We start from the raw sequence: 24,126 nt of genomic DNA, 5'->3' as shown, positions 1-24,126 counted from the left end.
AAAATCCTGCATGATTACAAACATTTTTCACAATTCAATAACTGCAAAGTGGTGTGTGCATAATTATTCAGCCCCCTGAGTCAACACTTTGTAGAACCACCTTTTGCTGCAATTACAGCTGCCAGTCTTTTAGGGAATGTCTCTACCAGCTTTGCACATCTAGAGACTGAAATCCTTGCCCATTCTTCTTTGCAAAACAGCTCCAGCTCAGTCAGATTAGATGGAGAGTGTTTGTGAACAGCAGTTTTCAGATCTTGCCACAAATTCTCGATTGGATTTAGATCTGGACTTTGACTGGGCCATTCTAACACATGAATATGTTTTGTTTTAAACCATTCCATTGTTTCCCTGGCTTTATGTTTAGGGTCATTGTCCTGCTGGAAGGTGAACCTCCGCCCCACTCTCAAGTCTTTTGCAAACTCCAAGAGGTTTTCTTCCAAGTTTGCCCTGTATTTGGCTCCATCCATCTTCCCATCAACTCTGACCAGCTTCCCTGACCCTGCTGAAGAGAAGCATCCCCTGAGCATGATGCTGCCACCACCATATTTGACAGTGGAGATGGTGCATTCTGAGTGATGTGCAGTGTTAGTTTTCCGCCACACATAGCGTTTTGCATTTTGGCCAAAAAAGTTCCATTTTGGTCTCATCTGACCAGAGCACCTTCTTCCACATGTTTGCTGTGTCCCCACATGGCTTGTGGCAAACTGCAAACAAAACTTCTTATGCTTTTCTGTTCACAATGGCTTTCTTGCCACTCTTCCATAAAGGCCAACTTTGTGCAGTGCACGACTAATAGTTGTCCTATCGACAGATTCCCCCACCTGAGCTGTAGATCTCTGCAGCTCGTCCAGAGTCACCATGGGTCTCTTGACTGCATTTCTGATCAGCGCTCTCCTTGTTTGGCCTGTGAGTTTAGGTGGACGGCCTTGTCTTGGTAGGTTTACAGTTGTGCCATACTCCTTCCATTTCTGAATGATCGCTTGAACAGTGCTCCGTGGGATGTTCAAGGCTTTGGAAATCTTTTTGTAGCCTAAGCCTGCTTTAAATTTCTCAATAACTTTATCCCTGACCTGTCTGGTGTGTTCTTTGGACTTCATGGTGTTGTTGCTCCTAATATTATCTTAGACAACCTCTAAAGCCATCATAGAACAGTTGTATTTGTACTGACATTAGATTACACACAGGTGCACTCTATTTAGTCATTAGCACTCATCAGGCAATGTCTATGGTCAACTGACTGCACTCAGACCAAAGGGGGCTGAATAATTACGCACACCACACTTTGCAGTTATTTATTTGTAAAAAATGTTTGGAATCATGTAGGATTTGCGTTCCAATTCTCACGTGTACACCACTTTCTATTGGTCTTTCACATGGAATTCCAATAAAATTGATTGTGGCAGTAATATGACAAAATGTGGAAAACTTCAAGGGGGCCGAATACTTTTGCTAGCCACTGTATACACTGGGGGAACAGCGCCAGAGATTTAATCGCTCCTCCTGATGTCGCTCGTCGTTACCGCCGTGCACCCGATCAACCATAACGGCACATCTTGCAGCATGTCTGATCGAAAGCCCTTTAGGCATGCTAATGGCCTTTTCACAGGCATGCTAAGACTTGGCACGCTTTTGTACCCCTGGTATGGTAAAGTATTCGGCCCCCTTGAAGTTTTCCACATTTTGTCATATTACTGCCACAATCAATTTTATTGGAATTCCATGTGAAAGACCAATAGAAAGTGGTGTACACGTGAGAATTGGAACGCAAATCCTACATGATTCCAAACATTTTTTACAAATAAATAACTGCAAAGTGTGGTGTGCGTAATTATTCAGCCCCCTTTGGTCTGAGTGCAGTCAGTTGACCATAGACATTGCCTGATGAGTGCTAATGACTAAATAGAGTGCAACTGTGTGTAATCTAATGTCAGTACAAATACAACTGCTATATGATGGCCTGAGAGGTTGTCTAAGATAATATTAGGAGCAACAACACCATGAAGTCCAAAGAACACACCAGACAGGTCAGGGATAAAGTTATTGAGAAATTTAAAGCAGGCTTAGGCTACAAAAAGATTTCCAAAACCTTGAACATCCCACGGAGCACTGTTCAAGCGATCATTCTGAAATGGAAGGAGTATGGCACAACTGTAAACTTACCAAGACAAGGCCGTCCACCTAAACTCACAGGCCAAACAAGGAGAGCACTGATCAGAAATGCAGTCAAGAGACCCATGGTGACTCTGGACGAGCTGCAGAGATCTACAGCTCAGGTGGGGGAATCTGTCGATAGGACAACTATTAGTCGTGCACTGCACAAAGTTGGCCTTTATGGAAGAGTGGCAAGAAAGCCATTGTGAACAGAAAAGCATAAGAAGTTTTGTTTGCAGTTTGCCACAAGCCATGTGGGGACACAGCAAACATGTGGAAGAAGGTGCTCTGGTCAGATGAGACCAAATTGGAACTTTTTTGGCCAAAATGTAAAACGCTATGTGTGGCGGAAAACTAACACTGCACATCACTCAGAATGCACCATCTCAACTGTCAAATATGGTGGTGGCAGCATCATGCTCAGGGGGTACTTCTCTTCAGCAGGGACAGGGAAGCTGGTCAGAGTTGATGGAAAGATGGATGGAGCCAAATACAGGGCAATCTTGGAAGAAAACCTCTTGGAGTCTGCAAAAAACTTGAGAGTGGGGCGGAGGTTCACCTTCCAGCAGGACAATGACCTTAAAAATAAAGCCAGGGCAACAATGGAATGGTTTAAAACAAAACATATTCATGTGTTAGAATGGCCCAGTCAAAGTCCAGATCTAAATCCAATCGATGATTTGTGGCAAGATCTGAAAACTGCTGTTCACAAACACTGTCCATCTAATCTGACTGAGCTGGAGCCGTTTTGCAAAGAAGAATGGGCAAGGATTTCAGTCTCTAGATGTGCAAAGCTGGTAGAGACATTCCCTAAAAGACTGGCAGCTGTAATTGCAGCAAAAGGTGGTTCTACAAAGTGTTGACTCAGGGGGCTGAATAATTATGCACACACCTCTTTGCAGTTATTGAATTGTAAAAAATGTTTGTAATCATGCAGGATTTTTGTTCCACTTCTCCCGTATACATCACTTTGTGTTGGTCTTTCACGTGGAATTCCAATAAAATTGATTCATGTTTGTGGCAGTAATATGACAAAATGTGGAAAACTTCAAGGGGGCCGAATACTTTTGCTAGCCACTGTATACACTGGGGGAACAGCGCCAGAGATTTAATCGCTCCTCCTGATGTCGCTCGTCGTTACCGCCGTGCACCCGATCAACCATAACGGCACATCTTGCAGCATGTCTGATCGATACATGCGATCAATTTCAGCCTGAAATTGGGAGTTTCATCAATCGGGCATGCTCTTGGCAGCGCCGTTTTTCAACCGATTCTTTGATAAATATGGGATGGTGGATCGGTTGCCAAGTCAAGAGATGTATGGCCACCTTTAGACCAGGGCTTTTCAACCTGTGGTACGCGTACCACCAGTGGTACTTTGCTGTTGGCCAGGTGGTACACACCAGGTTTGTCTGCCACTTGTCATCATACCATCTTGCCTCCACAAAGCTCAGCTCCCCTCGTTCTCTCCCCGCTGTGCCTCCCTGCGGCATACTTCAGACCTCAGATCAGTGGTGAAGAGACAGCCAGGCAGTCTGTGCACAGTGACAGTCGGGTTACTGCTGATGTGAGGTCTGAACTATTCTGCAGGGCAGCACAGCGAGGACCTCGGGGGGCTAAAGAGGCTTCCACCTTCCTCCACAGTAGATGGGATCCAGCAAAAGGACGCCCAAAGATCTCCTTGTCTGCATACCCGCATACGCCGTAGCAGGTCTCCGCTTTGATTTTGGTGGAAACAGCCGAGCCTGATCGGGTCCACTCTACTGTGCAGGCCCACGGGTGGTACTTCTACATTTTCAGGTGATAAAAGTGGTACAATTAGTGAAAAGATTGAAAAGCCCTGCTTTAGACAATAGGCTCTGCCACTGAGAACCTACAGAGGACTAGGAAAACATCTGTGTCTGAAGCTGGACTTTAAAGAACTAATTGGCATTTGGAGGGTGGAGGAAAAGCTTGACTTCCAATGGAGTAGTTTATTTTTTTGCTATTCTGTAATTAACTACTGATCATTTTTGAGATGCAATTTTAAAGCAGGTACCCCATGGTCATGTATGTTTCTTTATTGTAAAGGTTACAGTTTATTATTATTATTCACATATCGGCCTCGATTCACAAAAGTGTGCTAACTTAATTAGCACGCCTAAAAGCTTTGGGGCGTGCTACCTACAGTGATAAGAAGTTAGCACGCCCACCGCTTTTGCTCATCGCACGCAAAGTTTAGCGCCACGCAGGGCGCGCGGAACGTCGCACCAGGTGTGCCGAAAACATTGCACCATGTGTGCCCGAATCATCGCACCATGCGAAGTTTCGGGGGCACCCGGTGCAACGTTATAGGCTAAGTTAGCGCGCGAAGCTTAGCGAAACCTAAAGCCCTTTAGGCATGCTAAGGGCCTTTTCACAGGCATGCTAAGACTTAGCACGCTTTTGTACCCCTGGTATGGTAAATTTAGAGCCCTGATACTTGTGAAAGCAGAGCTCGAATCACCTTGTAGTAACACTTTGGAAATGTTCATCATGTCTCTAAATTGCCATTATCTCTGATCTTTTTCTAAAGGAATAGTGAATGGAACCGCGAGGAATTGTGAAAGCGTTCCCCAAGGTAAAGCGGCTGAGGGAAAATAGCAGTTCAACACATGATGCAAAAAAGATCAAGACAGATGTTGATGTTCAAGGTAAGATGAATGTAGAAAAAAGCAAAATAAGAGGAAGGTTTGGGTTATCTCCCAACTACAAAGCAATTTTGGTTGTTAATGTAATTTCATCACTTATTTTCTGAAGAACTATCAGCTGTACTTTTATTCTGTGAATATTCCATTCAGATCACATTCTTCTAAACCACCACCGACCTGAACTGCTGGCACAAGGCAAGTTGGGTCTCTGGATTCATGCAATTTGTGCCTAATTCCATCCCCACCACCTGTGTCCCAAAGGGCCCTTTTACACTTAATGCATTGGTATGCGTTAGTGTGTGTTGGTATGCGTTAGTGTGTGTTGGTATTAGTTAGTATCTGTTTTTTGCAGGGCTGTGGAGTCGGTACAAAAATCTTCCGACTAAGACTCCTCAGTTTATGAAATCACGACTCCAACTCCGACTCCGGGTACCCAAAATGGCTCCGACTCCTCGACTCCTACTCCTTAAGGTGGCCATACATGGTACAATTTTTCAATTAGATAATTTAGTTCGATTATTCTGTTTGATCGAATATAAAGATTTTTCCAGCATGTCCGATCATTTTTTCCCGAAAAAACGGGATAATCGTTTGAATTTCTTGATCGAAAAAAAAAAACATTTTCAACTTTCATTCAATTCGATCATTTAGATCGAATAAACGGTAAAATCGAACGTTTTTATTGTATCGTGTATGGGCACCATTAGTCTAATACTTAACAGGATCGTGGATTTTATACAAAAATCAGCCGACTCCGACTCCCGACTCCTCAGTTTATGAAATCAACGACTCCAACTCTGACTCCGAGTGCCCAAAATTACTCCGACTCCGACCCCAACTCCGACTCCACAGCCCTGTTTTTTTGCATTGCATTGTGAAAAAGCTTTCAGTTAATGGACCACTATCGCGAAAAAAGTAGGCAGCTAAAATCTGACAGAACCGACAGGTTTTGGGCCAGTCCATCTCCTCATGGGGGATTCTCAGGGTTTTCTTTGTTTTCAACAGCATTTCCTGAACAGCAGTTTAACTGCCAAAATAGTAAGATACCAACCAGAATCTGTACTCACTTGCACACTATTTTGTCAGTTAGACTTTGCAACCCCCACACAGGGCCATTTTGGGGGGCAGGAGGGGTCACAGCATGAGGTGAGAGCATTGGCTTCACATCGGCGGGGAGGGGGGCCACTTCCCCCCCCCCCCCCTTCCACCTCGGGCTTTCCCCTCAGCGCGCTCCCCTCCTGCATTATTAGGTGGCAGGAGCGGCGGCAGGAACACGGGCATACCTCTTTGTTCCACCACTGAGGTCCGATCTCTAAGTGCCACACTTCTTCATGATAAGCAGGAAGTTGCGTGTAGCACTTTGAGATTGGACCTCTGTGGTGAAACACATAGAGGTATGCCTGTGTTCCTGCCGCAGCTCCTGCCACCTAATAATGCAGGAGGGGAGCGCGCTGACGGGCGTGCCCAAGTAGAGGGGGGGGGGGAGGTAGTGGCCCCCCTCCCTGCCGATGTAGGGGCCAATGCTCTCCCCTCATCCTGCGACTCCCTCCTGCACCCCAAAACGGCCCTAAGCGGGCCCAAGGAGGGGAGGGGGCATCCAAATTTTTGCAGTGGGGCCCAGTGATTTCTAGTTACGCCCCTGGTTACAGGAATGCTCTTTTGGCCCTTATTCAATTAACTTTTTCTCCTAAGTTTTTTTTTCTTGGATATAATTTTTCATCTTCTTAAAATAAATTTTTCGCACTTTACAATGTAAAAGTTGGTGAAAAGGTACTATCAACATTATTTTTAGTATTTTAAAGTGTACCTGAGGCGACATGATGACATAAACATGTGTGTGTACAGTGCAAAACATATTTATAACCAGGTTATGTTTCTTACTTTCTTTTACTTCCTGAAAGAGTTCACCTTCAGGCATGCATGAGACAGCTTCTCTCTTGTGTTAGCTTAACCCTCACTGATATGGAATTACAGCCATAAAACTTTTCCTGGCAAAATACAACTTCTGAGAGCAGTGTATAGATTAAAAAAAAGGCGACGAGACGATAAAACATAAATCTACTTTGTAAATCTATAAATATAAAATAAAACCATGGGATATCTAAATAAGATGCAGTTTTAAGTGGACCTAGCAGCTCAGCAGGAAAAGACTGATCTGGCAGTAAGGTTACCGCAATCTCGCTGTCCTCTCTCCATTGCTGGTTGATGGCTTCAGGGTTCCTGTTCTCTGTGTTCCAGCAGGTCTCGTGCTTGTGCTCATTCACATACAATCAGGGCTGTGTTGTTGGTACAAAAATCATCCAATTTCTCCGATTATGAAACCACCAACTCCGACTCCAAGTACCCAAAATTACTCCGACTTCTTGACTCCCACTCCTTAGTCTAATACTTACCAAAGCTGTGGAGTTGGTACAAAAATCATCCGACTTCTCCATTAACCTCCCTGGCGGTATGATCATTTCCAAATTTATTGTCCAAAAGAGGTGCAATTTTTTTCTCATGCTTTTCGACCCTAATACTCCTACCGGTAGATAGATCTGCAGCAGCCCTGCACATTCCACACCTTTGATGGATCCAATTCGGAATTACCGCTCTGAGCTGCTGCTTTCCGGCCCGAGCCTGACTTGGGGTTACCGCTAAAGATTTAATGAAACTGCCGACTCCAGGTACCCAAAAATGACTCCCACTCCACAGCCCTGAATACAATGAGGGATAAGGACTGCTAGGCAATTTGCCACTCAGCCTCTACACCAATGATTACAGTTCAGGTCATTTGGGTGCCGCAAGGTAAATTTTACTGAAAATGGCATTATCAAATGACATTAGTTAGTGCCATCTAAATAACTGCTTCAAAAGTTTTAGAGACTTTACTTAGCGGTAGGATTGTAGTGGGAGCTGTCCTCATCGTAAGCAACATGTAGGTGAAGCAGACACCTGTATCATCAGGCTGGTTGTGGATAAACATGTGCATTTTAAGTACAAAAAAAAAAAAAAAAAAAAAAAAAACAGAAAATGTGGACTGGCGCTATATAACATTTTCATACCACTTTATTCAGTTTCTGTAAACAAAATATACAGTGAAAAGGGTATTATAACTAATAATTATAAGGATATACTGGTAATTTACACCATACTCCAGTAATATCCATCCAAGCCAGTGTCGCCTGGGTGATGTTTTGCAATCTTTCCCTTTCTCAAGACTCTGTGCTAGACTGTCATAATTTTAAGTTATGTCTATTTCTAGAATACCTCTTTTTATAAGAGTCAGGGATGTAATGGACTTGCTGTATTGCCATGTATTGTGCATTCTTTAGTGAATCTGGTCCTCTAAGAGTACATTCACACTGAATCAGTTGCTGTCAGTTATGACTGAATGGACCACTGATTAGCAAGGTAATATCCAGTTTTCCCTATGGGTCAGTTCACATTAGATGTGTTTTAACTGAAGCTTTTTCACAATGCGCTGCTATGGAACAACTGATCAATTAAAACGCATCTGTTTTTCATTGTGCAGTGTGAATAGGCCCTTAGTCAGGTTGACCAGAGTAAATGCAAGTTAGTATCAAATTGTGCTGCACGGGGCAATACAAATAAGAATAGTGTTAATATTCCTTTTTTTATTATTTATGTTTTCATTCAGGAGAGTGTTTTGCTGGCGTCAAGGCTTACATCCTGCAGGCGGGAATTGGCCAGGCCAGAGCTGGGATCTTCCAGACGCAGATTATCCAGAATGGTGGGCAGGTCTCTCCGCAGTTCAGTTCAGAGGTGACCCATGTTATAGTGGATGATGGAATGGACTGTGACCGCGCTTTCCGGCTGCTGAAGCTGCAGAAGTTGCCCACAGGGGTTCAGCTTGTGAAATCTAGCTGGCTGAGCCTGTGCATCCAGGAGAAGAAGATTGTGAACACAGCAGGGTACAGCATCTTTATCCCAGACAGGTACTCACTAATTCATCTCAGGGATTGTTGTGAATGGGGATTGACAAGAATCTTCATCCCCATTCTTAAAGCGGACCTAAACTGTATTTTATATATCATATTGCGTTTTCTTTTCCATGGTTTATGCCTACAAATTGGCTTATGTGATTGTCTACCCATTTGTTCCAGTTCAGGATACCTCATTTCATACTGATGAAAACAGGGCAAAGCTGGTATGTATTTGCCCTCCCACCAGCCTGCCCAGGTATTGTGGAGGTCCCATTGTGGTGTCAATGCAGTTCTCTAATTGGTTAACAGTCCCGAAATGCAACCCTCCAATAGGTTACACTCAAGTCTGAATATCTCTGTGACCACTCATTACGTGCCCTCCCAACCACTTCCATGCTGCATGCATGGAAGTGGTTGGGAGGGCCCTTCTGGTTCACAAGATATGGTGCTCAAACCTATCTCAGGAACCAACAGGTTTAGGTCTGCAAGTCGGCACTGTTTGGGGAGGTCCCCTCTTATAGGACCTCTGTCGCGGAAATCTTAAAATTTTAAATACATGTAAACGTATACAAATAAGAAATACATTTCTTCCAGAGTAAAATGAGCCATAAATTACTTTTCTCCTATGTTGTTGTCACTTACAAGAGGTAGTAGAAATCTGACAGAACTGACAGGTTTTGAACTAGCCCATCTCTTCATGGGGGGTTCTCAGGGTTTTCTTTATTTTCAAAAGCACTCAGTGAATGGCAGTTGCTCCGTCCAACTGCCAAAAAAGTGTGCAGTGAGCAGGGAGGCTGGCCAGCATCTTTGTATAAGTATTTTTCAGGGAATGTCTTTATAAAGAATAAAGGCCATGCTGAGAATCCCCCATGAAGAGATAGACTAACCCAAAACCTGTCGGTAATGTCCGATTTCTACTACCTACTGTAAGTGACAGCAACATAGGAGAAAAGTAATTTCTGGCTCATTTTACTCTGGAAGAAAAACAAAAGTTTGCTTTCCTAAAACAGAAAGAATTTGCGATAATTCAGGTTGGAGTGAGCTCGAGATGTCTCCCAGGCACCACTGCTGAATATATGCAAATTAACCATTGTATACTCTGGAAGAAATGTACTTCTTATTTGTATGTGTTTTAAATTTTAAGATTTTTGCGACAGTTCCTCTTTAACCACTACAGTATATCTATGTCCTCTGTGACTTCATCTAAGCCACGAGGACGTAGATATACGTCTTGTAGCTGGTTCTGTGCACATCTTCGGCATAATCTCATGCAGCACTAATTGGTGAAAGGGAATAGATGTTCCCTGAACCAATAAGGTTGATTTTTACCATTGAAAACCTAACACTTAACCATCCCCGCACCTCCTAGCCTTAACTGCACCAGCCGCAATGCCACAATTTGTGGCAAAGAAGGTATATTTCGGCGCCCAGTGGATCGGCCATTATAAAAGCCGCAATTCGCGTCAAAGGGGGGAAATTTGGGTGCACGCCGGTGCCCGCTATCTAGGTGCCGGCGTGCGCCCATATTTCCCTTATTTGCCGCACATCACTTCCTTTATAATAAGCCCCTATGGCTGCGCCCCTTTTTTTGGCAAGGGCTCCTGCTCCTTTTTTTCTTGATTTCTAGTGCTGACCTCTTCCCCCATCTTGTGCCTCAATGCAGAGGGCCTTCTTGGCCTCACGTGGGTAGTGGTAGTGAACACAGCCAGTATCACAGTCACATAGGAAGAGTGGGCAGGGCCAGAGGCTCAATTCAGAACAGCCACTTCCACGGCACCAAAACTTTTGGACTTGTGGAAGGAACCACAACTAAAACCTTGATGTGTACTAGGTATGCATTTTTTTTTATTTTTTTTTTTGTAGGCTTTTTATTTTTTACCTATAAACAAACTTGGCGAGCCGTAAGAGTACAGGTCCCCTTTACTAGCTGTTCTATATAGGTTGGTATGACGGGAAGAGCAGTAGTGTGGCTCTGCACTATAAATAATGCAGTTATGGTGTCAGTGATGGCTTTCATACTGACAGTTGTAACTGTTCCTAAATTATTTCCTGCACAATCCTTTCTTCTGCATTAACAATTTCCTAGAATTAGCTCTGGAGATCTCCTGTAATCGCGTAATAGCTATGTTCCTGCTTCCCCCTATTTACAAGTATTCGCCCTGCAGGCATGAAAGCTGTGTGTCTGAGACATCAATGGAACCACATGTAAAGGTGAATGCTGAAATAACTATAATCGTGTGGCAGGTACCTGGATGTGAAGGACCAAGCACAGCCAGAACAAAGGCTAGAGGACGTTGTGGATGACAAGAAGGAGCATGATGAACAGCCACAAGCCGCAACCAGCTGCTCCCATACAGAAGAAGCTTGTGATGTGTCCAGGCTGAGTGATAGCAAGGTGCTGAAAGTACAGGTGAGGTGCATGGAGCTGGCTGCTTGGCCCTAAATTATGCAGCACATATCTGTCATTAGATGTTTAGAGGTTGTATTGCTGCTGTTTCAGTTCAAGACTCTGCAGTAAAGTGTACCTGATCCAAAGCTTGGGTACAAAAAGAGATACCTAGCTGCAGTAGGGGAAGCCTCAGGATCCTATTGAGGCTTCCCTTGACTTTCTCTTGCCCCCCTTCGCTGAGCATGGACCCCAAAAAGATTGGCAACAACAGATTGTCAACTATTTTATTCAGGCCCGATCACCTCCTCAGGCATCATCGCGGCTGCACTGCAGCTATGCAAGCGAGGCCACACAGGTGCAGTATGCCAGAGCTGCACTTGTTACTGCACCTGCATGGCCGGGCTCGTCAGAGAAGAGGAGTGCGACCCTGATATGCAGGGGGTCCGCGCTCGTCAAGGAGGGTCTGTAGAACACGGAGGAAGGCTGCAGTAGGATCCTGGGGCATCCTTGACTGCAGCTAGGTGTGTCTTTTTGAACCCAAGCTTCAGCTCGCGTTCTCTTTTAAAGCATAACTCTGGGCCGGATAGCTTAGTAACCTGAGCAGGGCCGTGGAGTCGAGGAGTCAGAGCAATTTTGGGTACCTGGAGTCTGAGTCGGAGTCAGTGTTTTTAATAAAGTGAGGAATCGGGAGTCAGGTGATTTTTTTAAACCAAATCTATAGCTTTTGTAAAAATTAGACTAAGGAGTCTGGGTCGAGGATTCGGAGCAATTTTGGGTACCTGGAATCTGATTCAGTAGTTTTATAAACTGAGGAGTGGGAAGATTTTTGTACCGACTCAACAGCCCTGAACCTGAGTACTCAAATATTACCGCTGGTGGCATTACACAGAATTACTACAGCTGCAAATCCTGTTTTGAAAACTTTGATAATTTTACACATTGTTTGATCAGCCGTTTTGCAAATTTAAAGAAGTGAAGTGAAGTCTCTGGATCCCAAAGAGTCTTCCCGGTCTTCTCTCTGTGCCCTCGTTTCACTACTGTTCCCCCGTTGAAATTCCACACCTTCGGGACTCGTCAGAATACTTCAAACCACTGCTGTCCCCAAGTGCTTCAGAACATGGGTGGCTCTGTACTGTGGGCGTACGCAGTATGGACTCGCTTGTCTTTGGGAGCAAGTACGAATCTGCTCGTTTTCAGACGCACTCAGGGACATGAGTGCTTCTGAAGACTTCCGAAGGTGTATTTGACTATCTGGTCGAATAATTTCAGTGGGTACAGACCGCAGTGGACCGAGGGTACGGAGAGAGGGCCGGGAAAACTCTATGGGGTCCAGAGCCTTCCCTCTCCAAGAGAGTGTCTAACTTAATTTCAGTTGCATTGTTTTACTTTAATGCTGTTAAAAGCAATATTTTCTTTTCAGTTTTCAGGCAGCTTAGGAATTCCAAATCTAACCGCTCAAATCACTTTTCTCTAGAACCATGGCAACAGGTCTGTGTTCAGACTATCCAGAAGCTCCCATCTGGAGGTGCTGTTCATTTTCAGCACCTGCACAAATCCATCCACTGGTAGCAAATGTTGACAGTACTATCACTCTATTTTTGTTTTTGTTTTTTAGAACTAAACTAAACGGATTGCATGACGTGTGACTTAGGAATGCCATATCTTCAAGTGCCACATTGATGCCAACATTTTAGGAAAAATTGCTCCATTTTCCCTTCCCATCTGTAATGAGACCTGTGCAAAATGTGTGACAATCGGGCCTCCAAGGACTAGAGCTGGTCAACCCCAATATTATTTGCTATTTCTATAGCACTGACATCTTTCACAGTGCTTTACACAGTATATACCAGTAGTTACTAATTGTCCCTCTGAGGAGGTCACAATGTAATCCTAATGTAATCTCTACCATACTCATATGTCTGATAAACGCAAAGCAATTATCTGTCAGATTGACGGTCGAATCGATAATTTCAGACATGTCCGATCGAGAACGAGATTGGTTTTGTGCAGCACTGATCTGAAAACCATTCCTGTTCTCAATCAGGAGCAGAGCAGTCATGTTGGAAATTATCGATTTGACTTGTCGATCTGATGGGAAATTGCTTTGTGTGTACCAAGCATTAGGGTGCATACAAACATCCTATTTCGCTTGGCAAATTTTACCACCTCCACATAGCATGAAGGCCAACAGATTTTCAATACTATGAACAGATTGTGCAGGTAAGCACTCAAATTACATGGAAGTGGTAAAATTGTCCAATGTTTGGCCAATCGGAATTGGATTTGGGTTCACAATCACTTGTTGACTGAGGCCAGTTTTTTTTCTTTGGGGATTGGCCATTAACTTCTTTATGTTTTTGAGATGTGGGCAGAAATCCGCACTAACACTGGGAAGCCTACACACTGTAATAATATAGTAACCTTGGTTTGCTTGCATTGTGTGACTTTTCCATATGTCAAATTGAGGCTTCTCTTTTTTTTATTATTATAACATGAGATAAAGCTTTTGGAGCCAGTGATATAGTTGGTCCCTTTGTGACCTGGCAAGATTGAACGCAGCAGAAATATTTCCTCATGTATGGAATAAGACCACACACAGACCTAGCACATGTGTGGTGATCTTTGTCAGTTTTGTAGTTCATGCTGTGTTTGTGGGTCATCCTTCTATGCCCATTCTAATCATCCAGGGTCCATCATGCCTCCTGCAGTGATGTGAGTAATGGGAGGACCACAGTTACTTCATAGGAGTGCAGAAAGACAACTGATTCACCAGTGTCCTTACTGTGAGCAGCAAGGCAAGAAACGTTTCTGTGTAGTACTAATGTGGTATCTTCTAAGTGCTGCTCATTCTAGTGCCAGAAGCTGCTGATGAGTCTGTGAGTGGTGGATGATCACAAACGGGTTGAAGTTCAGGCACAATTTTATATGCATTTAATAGGACACTATTTATTTTAGTGACTCCACTTTAACACCCCCTGCCCTTGTTATGCCCATGTGACCAAGTTGGGAGTGGTTCAGGCTAACTGGAGCTGAGTGGGCAGGTAACAGTCCATGCAAAGGCGGGTAACAGTCGGAGAGTCTCTAGACTGGTGGAGCCGGTTTTCACCTTTTTGTTTTTCAACAATTATAATGTTTGTTTGTTTTTTTACAAAACTTTATATACCTAATAATTGTAGATACTGTTTTGTTAAATGTGTGAACAAGCTGTGTATATGGGAATATAGAAAACTATATGTGGGGAGAAAAAGTGATACTTGGCTCCCCAGGAAAGCAGGTCAGTTAGGTGTTGGGAGAAGTTTATCTCTCAACATGTTAATTTGGTGCAGTCATCGTTACTGGCATGCTTATGATGATTAGGGTAAAGGTGCCCATACATCAGTTGATGTATGGGCAGATAGATTATGAGACAGATCGCTCTCTGATCGAATCTGATCAGAAAGGTATCTGTTGCCTGCCTATACAGCGCAGACCGATTTACGATAGATTTCAGCATGGCAAATTATTCTAGTGCTGCTGCCACTTGCCAGTTCCTTGGTGTCTAGTGCCTTCCCCCTCCCCCCGCCATATGGCTTCCCTGGTAATCTAGGGCTTCGTCTCTAATATAGCTTCCCTGGTGGTCTAGAGTGGGCCGAACATAATGCAAAGTGTGGAAACCACTTGCGTGCCAAATTTGATGGCTCCTCGGACCAGAGCTCGATATGTGTTCCTTAGAGCCTTCCTGTTCCTCTCTGCGTTCCACAGCCAGGCTCCCCATTCATATCTCGCCTGTTTGCCGCATCTTTGGGTCTCCTCAACTCTTCCAGTACTTCCAAAGATGAGCAGCTCCATACTGTGAATGCACAAGCTCGTGCCTGCACAGTACAGAGATTTTTGTCTTTGGACTACTTCTGAGGAGATCTGAAGGCCTCGACATGAACGTTGGTGATTTGAACGGGGGGCCTGGCAGTGGAATGAGGGGACATAGGACACCGTTTACCTTTTTAAGAGAGCATGAAAGGCCTAAGCACGTGTCTGCTTCACACCAGCCGAAATAACAGCTCAATATGGTGTTTTGTTTTGTTTTTATCAAGAAATGTTCATGGAAATATAAAAGGCTTAGAGCTTGATTATTGACAGTATTCTTCCTTTCTCTGTATGAAGGAAACTGAAGATGAAGGCAGTGATGGAGAGGATTCCACAGTAACGCAAGGTGACCTGGATGCATTGATGTCTGGCCAGCTAGTTGCAAAGAGTGCAGAGAGTGAGAAGGCCAGTAAGGAGCCACCAGCAGTAGCTGGAAAGTGGGTGTGTGCTCATTCCTCCGAGGCCAAGAACATGAATTACAACCAGTCCATTACTGACAAGCTGGAAGTGCTTGCAAAGGCTTACTCCATTCAGGGGGACCGCTGGAGATCTCTGGGATATTCAAAGGCCATAAATGCTCTAAAAAGCCATCCTAAAGCAGTCACGTCATCTCAGGTAATGTAACACTGAATTTCCAGCCGATTAATCATCTTACCAGTTAATTTGAAAAACGCTGCTTTCCTTAAACCATTTTACATTTCCTCCCGTACATGTTTAATGCAGAATACATGGAAAATGCAGGAGAACAGAGGCAGTTAGTACGGACCCGGACATCAAATGCTATATACTCCTTTCTGAATTACCTGAAGAAGTGGGGTCACGCCCGCGAAACTCGTTGTGATATTGTGGAGTGTATAAATACATTTATTTTGTGTTACACTATAAACATACTTACTGGGGCATCCGAGTTGCTATGGAGTTGTTGAGCGCCGCCAAGGAGGAAAGGCAGCTCCGCTCACACAGCACTAGGACCCCTCCAGTTTTTGTTGCTTTGTATATGCTTGTATATGCCTTGTTGCCTTGTATATGCCTACTCTTGTATACTATGCTGAATGTGTTATGCCTCTCAATCTACTGCATGTCTGATACTGTACCGTACCATCACCGACCCTGTATGGGCCAAAAATAATTCCGGGTACAACTCCCGTTGTACTTGGCGAAATAAAATGATTCTGATACTTGTTTTAATGTCCTTTAGAGTGGCTAGGTTTCCACCTCTACCACGTCCATGTTTTAAATCTTTTATTATATGGTTTTATTTTATTGGCGTCTCTGTTCTCCTGCATTTACCTTTAGTCCACCCTTGGTGGAAGGGCGGAAAACTTTCTACGTTTCTTCCTATCTACAGAGAGCGACTTCTTACTCCTGAGTGGGGACAGGCTTGTTCTCCCCACCTGCCGTCACAGTGGTTGCCTGTGTGGTAACCCTGGTTTGTGAGAATTTATACTTGCCTTACATCTCTCCTCCCTTGATCCTTACATACTACACCATATCAGGCTTTCGGTGTCACTCTCTCTTTTTTTGCAGAATACAAGGAAGTTAATTTCCTATTTAAAGCCCAACTTAACCTACAATTTAACAAGGCACAAAAGTGACTTTTCAAAATGAAAAATCATTAGTGTAGGTGTCCTTCCAGCAACTTTACAACTATCTATACAGGCATAAAGTGGAACTAAACTCAGAACTTCCTCTTTTGCGGTAAAAGATTAGCCAAAGCATGCTAACCTTTATGGGAAAAAATATTTATTACAATTTATGTAAATCCTAAAAAACCCTGAAGTTTTAACCACTTCACCACTGAGGGGTTTACCCCCTGACCACCAGAGCAATTTTCACCTTTCAGCGCTCCTTCCATTCATTCGTCTATAACTTTATCATTACTTATCCCAATTAAATGAACTATATCTTGTTTTTTTCGCCACCAATTAGGTTTTCTTTAGGTAGGACATTATGCCAAGAATTATTTTATTCTAAATGTGTTTTAATGGGGAAATAGGAAAAAATGTGGGAAAAAATTATTATTTTTCAGTTTCGGCCATTATAGTTTTTAAATAAAGCATGCTACTGTAATTAAAACCCATGAAATGTATTAACCCATTTGTCCCGGTTATAAAACCATTTAAATTATGTCCCTATCACAATGTTTGGCGACAATATTTTATTTGGAAATAAAGGTGCATTTTTTTCAGTTTTGCATCCATCCCTAATTACAAGCCCGCAGTTTATAAAGTAACAGTGTTAAACCCTCTTGACATAAATATTTAAAAAGTTCAGTCCCTAAGGTAACTATTTATGTTTTTTTTTTTATTGTATTTTTTTTTTTTTTTTAATTACAAAAAAAAAAAAATTTGGGGAGTGTGGGAGGTAATGAGGTAATTTATTGTGTAAATGTAATGTTTGAATATGTAAAATGCTTTTAGGGTGTAGTTTACTATTTGGCCACAAGATGGCCACAGAGTGTTTGTTTACATGCGACCTGTAAGCGTCCGGAAGGACGCTTACAGGAAGCAGTAGGAGGCTGGGAGACTCACAATGATCTCGCAGTTTCTGAAAGAAGCAGCAGATCATTGCGGGGGCTAGATCAACGAACGGGAATGGATTTTCCCGTTCATTGATCTCCGGGCGAGCGGGCGGCGGCGTGCACGAGCGGCGGGTGCGCGCGCACGAGCGGCGGGAGCGCGGACAGCGGCGGTAGCGCGGAAGGTACGGATTTCTCCGTCCCTGGTTTTTTAGGGGGGAAAAAAGGGGCGGGGAAATTCGTACCGCTGGGGGTAAAGTGGTTAAACTGTGTTTCACTGTCCAGGGAGCACTGAAAGGATTACGCCTCAGTGTTTACTGTATGGAGAGACACAAAGGCAGAGCTCCTCTGCAGTGTATTCACAGCTGCTGACAATAACTAATTAACCACTTAAGTACCAGCGGTCCCTGCCATTACCGACGCACGCCGGGATCCTCAGGACATACACTCTGCCGTCTCTATGACGGCAGAGTCATGTGAGCCGGTCAGGAGCCGCTTTTATTGGCTCCTGACCGTGTCTATTAATGTAAGTCTATGGGAGTTGCTTACATTGATAGACACAGACAGGAGCCAATTAAATGATATGAGATTTAGATCAGATTGTGTAAGAAATGCACACACAACCATGGATGATGATGGGGATGTAGAAGAATGAGGCAGTGGGATACAACAGGGGATAAGAGTCACCCAAAATGAATAAAACACTTTAAAACTAAAAGGAGATAGAGGTGTCTTACCTTAATGGAGAAACAATACTAGAGACAAGAAGAAATGTATTTGTAATAGGAAACACATTTCATGAGTTAAATCATCTAACTTCATCAGGCTAAGTTTCAAGGGAACCTAAACTGAGAAGGATATGGATGTTTCCTTATAAACAATACCAGTTGCCTGGCTGTCCTGCTGATTCCTTTGGCTGCAGTAGTGACTGAATCACAAACCTGAAACAAGCATGCAGCTAATCCAGTCTGACTTCAGTCAGAGCACCTGATCTGCATGCTTGTTCAGGGGCTGTGGCTAAAAGTATTAGAGACACAGGATCAGCAGGAGAGTCAGGGAACTGTAATTATTTAAAAATGAAAAATCCATATCCTTCTCAGTTTAGGTTCCCTTTCAGTGCCGGGTACGTGTGTATAGCCATGCTAGTGAGGTGCTCAATGTTCTGCTATACACACATACTTGGCACTGAAACTTTGCCTGATGAGGTGAGATTTTCGAACTGATGAAACATGTTGCCTAGTGCAAATAAATGTCTTCTTTTTTCTAATATTGTGTCATCATTGAAGTAAGCAGCCTCTATCTCTAAAGTGTTTTATTCACCTTGGGTGCTTTTTATTCCCCGTTGTGTATCTACCCCTCCTTGGAGGGGCGACCCTCATCAGCATTTACAGCTGACGGCCCCGGGCAAGTTTTTTTTTTTTTCCTGAGAGAACGACCGACGTACAGGAGAAGTCATATACCCGTGTGGAGACTGTAAGGCTAGGTCCACACTAGGCACGGTTGCAGGACGAAGCCTGTGGTCCGTGATCCTAGCCAAGGGAACGCAAACGGATCAGTGCTGCCTTTTTGCAGCTTACCTTTTTGATCCGTTGGCGGTTTTTATTTTATTTTTTGGCCGAGGGGGTAGCAGGCAGGACGGGGGTGGCAGCGGTCAGCGGGGAGGAGGGCATCCCCCCTCTCCTGCCCTCTACCACCTCCAGCTACATGCCGCAAAAATGTAAAGTATAGCAACGGGGATCTTACCTCCTTCTACTACTTCCTCCGCTCGCCGCGTCACTGCCTGCAATGCCGCCCTCTATACTTCGGAGGGCGGCATTGCAGGCAGTGACATGGTGAGCGGAGGAAGTAGGAGGAGAAGGTAAGCTCCCCGCTCGCCGCTGCTATACATTACATTTTTGCTGCATGTAGCTGGAGGGGGTGGCGGGGATGGGGGACCCAGGTGAGGGAGGAGGGGGGACATCCCCCCCCCCTCCCCGCTGACACTCCGTCCTGATGCTATACCACTCCAGCATGGCGGCTCGCTCTCCCCCCACAGGCTGGGACACCTAAACGGATCAGTTTCTGTGTCCAAATCTGCCTGTGTAGAGGGGAATCTGTTTTCCCATTGCCTGACACTACTCCTGCGTGTATCAGGTTCCAAAATCCGTTGCATGAAAATGCAGCAGATCCGGACCTTCCAGGACGGGTCCTGCACACGCAGACGGATCCGTTTTTTGCTTGGGTGAAGACCGCTGCAATTTTTAACATTGCTATCCGCGGCTCCGGTTTTGATTAGGTTTTGAAAACGGAGCCTCCGGCGCCCAGAATAAACAAGGAAGAACGCAGTGAGCGGCCTTCCTTGTTTTGCTAACATCGTCGCCATAGCGACGAGCGGAGTGACGTCATGGACGTCAGCCGACGTCCTGACGTCAGCCGCCTCCGATCCAGCCCTTAGCGCTGGCCGGAACTTTTTGTTCCGGCTACGCTGGGCTCAGGTGGCTGGGGGGACCCTCTTTCGCCACTGCTTGTGGCGGATCGCCGCAGAGCGGCGGCGATCGGGCAGCACACGCGGCTGGCAAAGTGCCGGCTGCGTGTGCTGCTCTTTATTTGATGAAAATCGGCCCAGCAGGGCCTGAGCGGCAGCCTCCGGCGGTGATGGACGAGCTGAGCTCGTCCATACCGCCCGGCTGGTTGGTCTTGAATGTATTACACTATCCGGGCTCCCAGTGTCTCCTGTGTTTATTTTTTAAGGTGTTTTCCTGATACCTACCAAAGCCCAAGGCAGAGAGAAACAGTCATACAGTGATACATTATATTTGCATTATTGCACAGGCAAATTGGAGGTGGTTCAATATATTCTAAGTTCAATAATCCTTTGAAAAGAAAAACAAATGTCCTTTGAATGCACTGCTCACTTTACAAAATGCTGCACATTTTTTTATTCAATTTTTTTTTTTTTTTTTTTTTTTTTTTTTTTTAGGAAGCTGCTAAAATTCCCGGCATTGGTAAGAAGATGGCTGAAAAGATTGAAGAAATACTTGACAGTGGACACCTGCGGAAAATCGATCACATTAGTGACAGTGTTGCCACCCTAGAGATCTTCTCTAACATCTGGGGAGCAGGAGTGAAGACAGCCCAGGGCTGGTACCAACAGGTGAGTGCCGTGCTCAAGAGATATTCAGCACGTAATCCCTCTTTCAACAATCACTTGTGATTGCTTGTTATGGGCAATTGCGCTTTGATTTCTGGATAAAGGCTTAAACTTAAAGAGTAACTGTATTGAACTTCATCCTAATCAGTAGCTGATACCCCTTTTGCCGTGAGAAATCTTCAAACAGTATCTCTCTCTTTGCATAAACATATAGGGGGGAACACACTCCTGAAAAACGCCCCTTCTGGCGTTAGGAACGCCTTTTAATACACCAGCTCTGCTTCTCCCCCTCCCTTCACTCCCTCTTCTCTTTGCTTTGTGGTTCATTACCTCGCATTACAGATTTCCTATATTAAAGCCTGATTTCAATGAACCTTTAGGCCCTCCCTCTCCTTCCACTATCAGTAATCGTCTAGTATTATAGTCACTGCTCATTGTACTTTCCCAATAAATCTAAATTGGGCTCCCTGTCCAAATTCCCTCTGCCCAACCCTCCCACATCACCTTTCTCAATAAACTTGGAGAAAGGAGTTGCAAGGAAGGCTGGCCACACCTCCTCCCACATCCTGGCTTGGAGGAGTGGTGAACAGCTCTGCGGCCGTGCCACCCTTCCCACAAGGCAGAGCAGCACTGTGAGACCCAGAATTCTAAATTCTTGGTGATCCATTTAGTACATCTAATGAAGGTATTTAGAAGGTTGTGCAATTTTAGACCACTACCGATAATGTAGTATTAGGAGGTGGTGGAGAGCATATAATTAATAAAAAATGGACACTGAACATGGGTTTTAAATCCAGACCAGGTTTCCTAGGTCACTTATAATTCTGAACTAGTGTATTTAGCAAAAAAAAAGTGTTACAAATTACAGCACTCACTTGCTAGTGCAAGTTATGGTGCGTATATACTTGATCCCTCTGCAGAAGTTAGGGCCGGTGAAGGGGGAGGAGGGAAGACGGCGGGGCACACGATGGAGCAGCTTCCAATAGGAGGGATAAGCAAGAGAACAATGGAGAGACGATCCAGCACTCTGATATTATCAGGGAGGCAGTACACATGATAGCATAGATTTCCCTGACCATCCATCTCAGCCGGGAACCCTTCTAGCATGTCTGATTGAGTTTAATCATCAGCACATGAATGTCTCCCTGGACACACTATGGCTATCATTCATAAAGCGTTCCTGCATGCGGAAATGCTAAGAACAGCCGACTTTACAGAGCGCTGAGCAAAATTTGTATTCATAAAGGCTGTTTTCGCATGCGAAGCGGACTTTTTTCCGAGCAGAGCGATAAATCACCGCATTTTGCGGTGATTCTATGCGGAAATGTAACAAAATGTAAATTCATAAAAACGAACGCAGGCGGTATGCGGACAGGAATTACCGCTCCCCTGGATGTACCAATAGGCATGCGGAGTACATGTAAGTGAATGGGACAGACCTCCCAAGCAGCAGCAGAGAGAACACCGCATGGAGGGACTCGGCCAGATTCTCCTGTTTCCGCATGCCTACCGACAGCCTAACGCCAGCCTACATCGGGATATCTCCGCACTCCTATCGCAACTAGAAACTTTTTTTTATGAATAACCACCCAGAAGGCTGAGATATCGTCAGCAGTGTTTCCCCGCATGGATTTACTTTTCTGACAGCACTTTTATGAATGATAGCCTATGCATATTTGAACTCTACTGTGTCAATGCACTGTTGGTTTTAGTAACATTAATCTGACTTTTGCAGGGATTTCGGACTCTGGAGGACATCCGATCCAAGGCCAACATGACCCACCAACAAGCCATTGGTCTAAAACATTATGAAGACTTCTTAGACCGCATGCCCAGAGAAGAAGCTGGAAAGATTGAGGAAACTGTAAGGCCATTTATATTACTGCTGAAAGCATAGGATGGTAGATAATTTATTTTTTGTATTTATTATTATTATTTTTTTAGTTCACTTACTTAAAAGGTAAGTAAGGGTGAGGACAAAGTAACACACTGCTGCACCCCGAGCTGTCTGTACACAGCGAGTTGGCTGAATGGCCGACACTTTTGCCTTGAAGTTACAGATTCATGTCCTGCCCAGGACACTCTGCATGGAAAGACAAAAGGGAAATCAAGAGCTCACAATAGCGTAGTATGCTATGACCTGTGTTGTGAAATTTTTTTCATGAAATAATACTCAGGTGGGTTACGGCTAAGGCAACCACTGTACAAGCAGGTGGGGAGCTCAGATCTGATCCCACTGGGGTTAAGAAGTTGCTGTCTTTAGTTGGAAAGAAAGCTGTGACACTCCTCCACCAACGGTGGACGAACAATGCAGATAATGCTGAAACAGAGGTGCCAAGAAGGATAATATACACTTAAAACTGTTTAAAAATGGGCGGTACTGGTGGACTTGCTTCTCAGTTGATGACTCCACGATGCTTTGTGGAGTATACAATATAGTGTCCTTACCTTAGTTAGTCCTAGTCTTAGATTCCTACCAAAGTCTAGGCTCAGTTTGAGGAGTAACCGATTAACCTACCAGCATATTTAGGAGGTGGCGGACACCTGAATGATTGGAGAAAACCAATGCAAGCATATATAAAAACTCCATGCAGACAGTGGTAAAACAGAGGCACCAACAAGGATAATCTACACTAATCCGTCTTAAAATGGGAGGTAGTGGTAGACTTACCTCTCAATTGATGATTCAAATTGTCTAATTCAAGTAAAAAAAAAAAAAAACTTTTATGAGCTGCTTTGAAAGCCAGTTTCATTAATTATTCAATGCGCTTTGCAAAGCACGCCAGGAGATGTCAGCACTATGCAAGTGCATAATGGCAATAATAGCATGATTGCTGTGTATTCTAGTGTACAAGACTACCTTTTAAGTCTTAAAAATCTGCAAAAAGTCAGGGGCCGTCTTATATGCTGGGCTTCATTGATGCCGGGTGATACGTCCTATCCTGTTAACGCCTCTCAGATCTCGCTGCTGAGGACTGTAGTGAAGCGGCGCTGGTGCACATGTGCGAGATCTGAGAGGCAGAAATGGAGGTAAATAGGATACAAGGGTGGGCCAGAAGAGTGATAGAGGCATGTTTTATGGGTACAGAGCGATCGATTCTTCCATACCGCTCTGATAAATAGGGAGACAAGGAGAGCTGACCAATCTGCTTAGGGAGAGTTGACCACTCCAACCAGTCAATCGCATATATACTGGGTACCACATACAGTACAGCACCAGTATCTGTTCATACATACAGTAGCACCAGTATATGATGTTTTATTAATTTTTATTTGGTGTGCGTTGGAAGAGGGGTAGTCTTATACGGCGAGTATATCCCAAACTCTATATTTTAACTGGAAGAGTTGGGGGGGTCGTCTTATACACCCAGTTGTCTTATACACTAGAATATACGGTATATCTTAGCATGTAGAGATGAGAATTTGAGTTGTTCTGTTCACCAATCACTATCGTATTGCCAATACAAGGAAGAATACTGTATAATCTCGTTATAGTAAAC

General features: G+C 44.3%; 1 protein-coding gene across 1 annotated transcript in view; it reads left to right on the top strand.

Moving 5' to 3' along the window:
• Window positions 1–24,126, top strand: part of POLL (DNA polymerase lambda) — a 41,521-nt gene that overhangs the window by 1,755 nt on the left and 15,640 nt on the right. Inside the window, exons 2-7 of the mRNA XM_068255660.1 lie at window positions 4,706–4,823; window positions 8,461–8,758; window positions 10,991–11,156; window positions 15,276–15,593; window positions 20,456–20,629; window positions 22,362–22,490. Coding sequence (XP_068111761.1) covers window positions 4,715–4,823; window positions 8,461–8,758; window positions 10,991–11,156; window positions 15,276–15,593; window positions 20,456–20,629; window positions 22,362–22,490 — 1,194 coding nt within the window. The 5' untranslated portion in view covers window positions 4,706–4,714. The remainder of the gene's footprint in view (window positions 1–4,705; window positions 4,824–8,460; window positions 8,759–10,990; window positions 11,157–15,275; window positions 15,594–20,455; window positions 20,630–22,361; window positions 22,491–24,126) is intronic.

Source organism: Hyperolius riggenbachi, chromosome 10, assembly GCF_040937935.1.
Source record: "Hyperolius riggenbachi isolate aHypRig1 chromosome 10, aHypRig1.pri, whole genome shotgun sequence".
NCBI lineage: Eukaryota > Metazoa > Chordata > Amphibia > Anura > Hyperoliidae > Hyperolius > Hyperolius riggenbachi.
The sequence above is the reverse complement of the archived record's forward strand: the minus strand, read 5'-3'. Positions and strand labels throughout refer to the sequence as shown.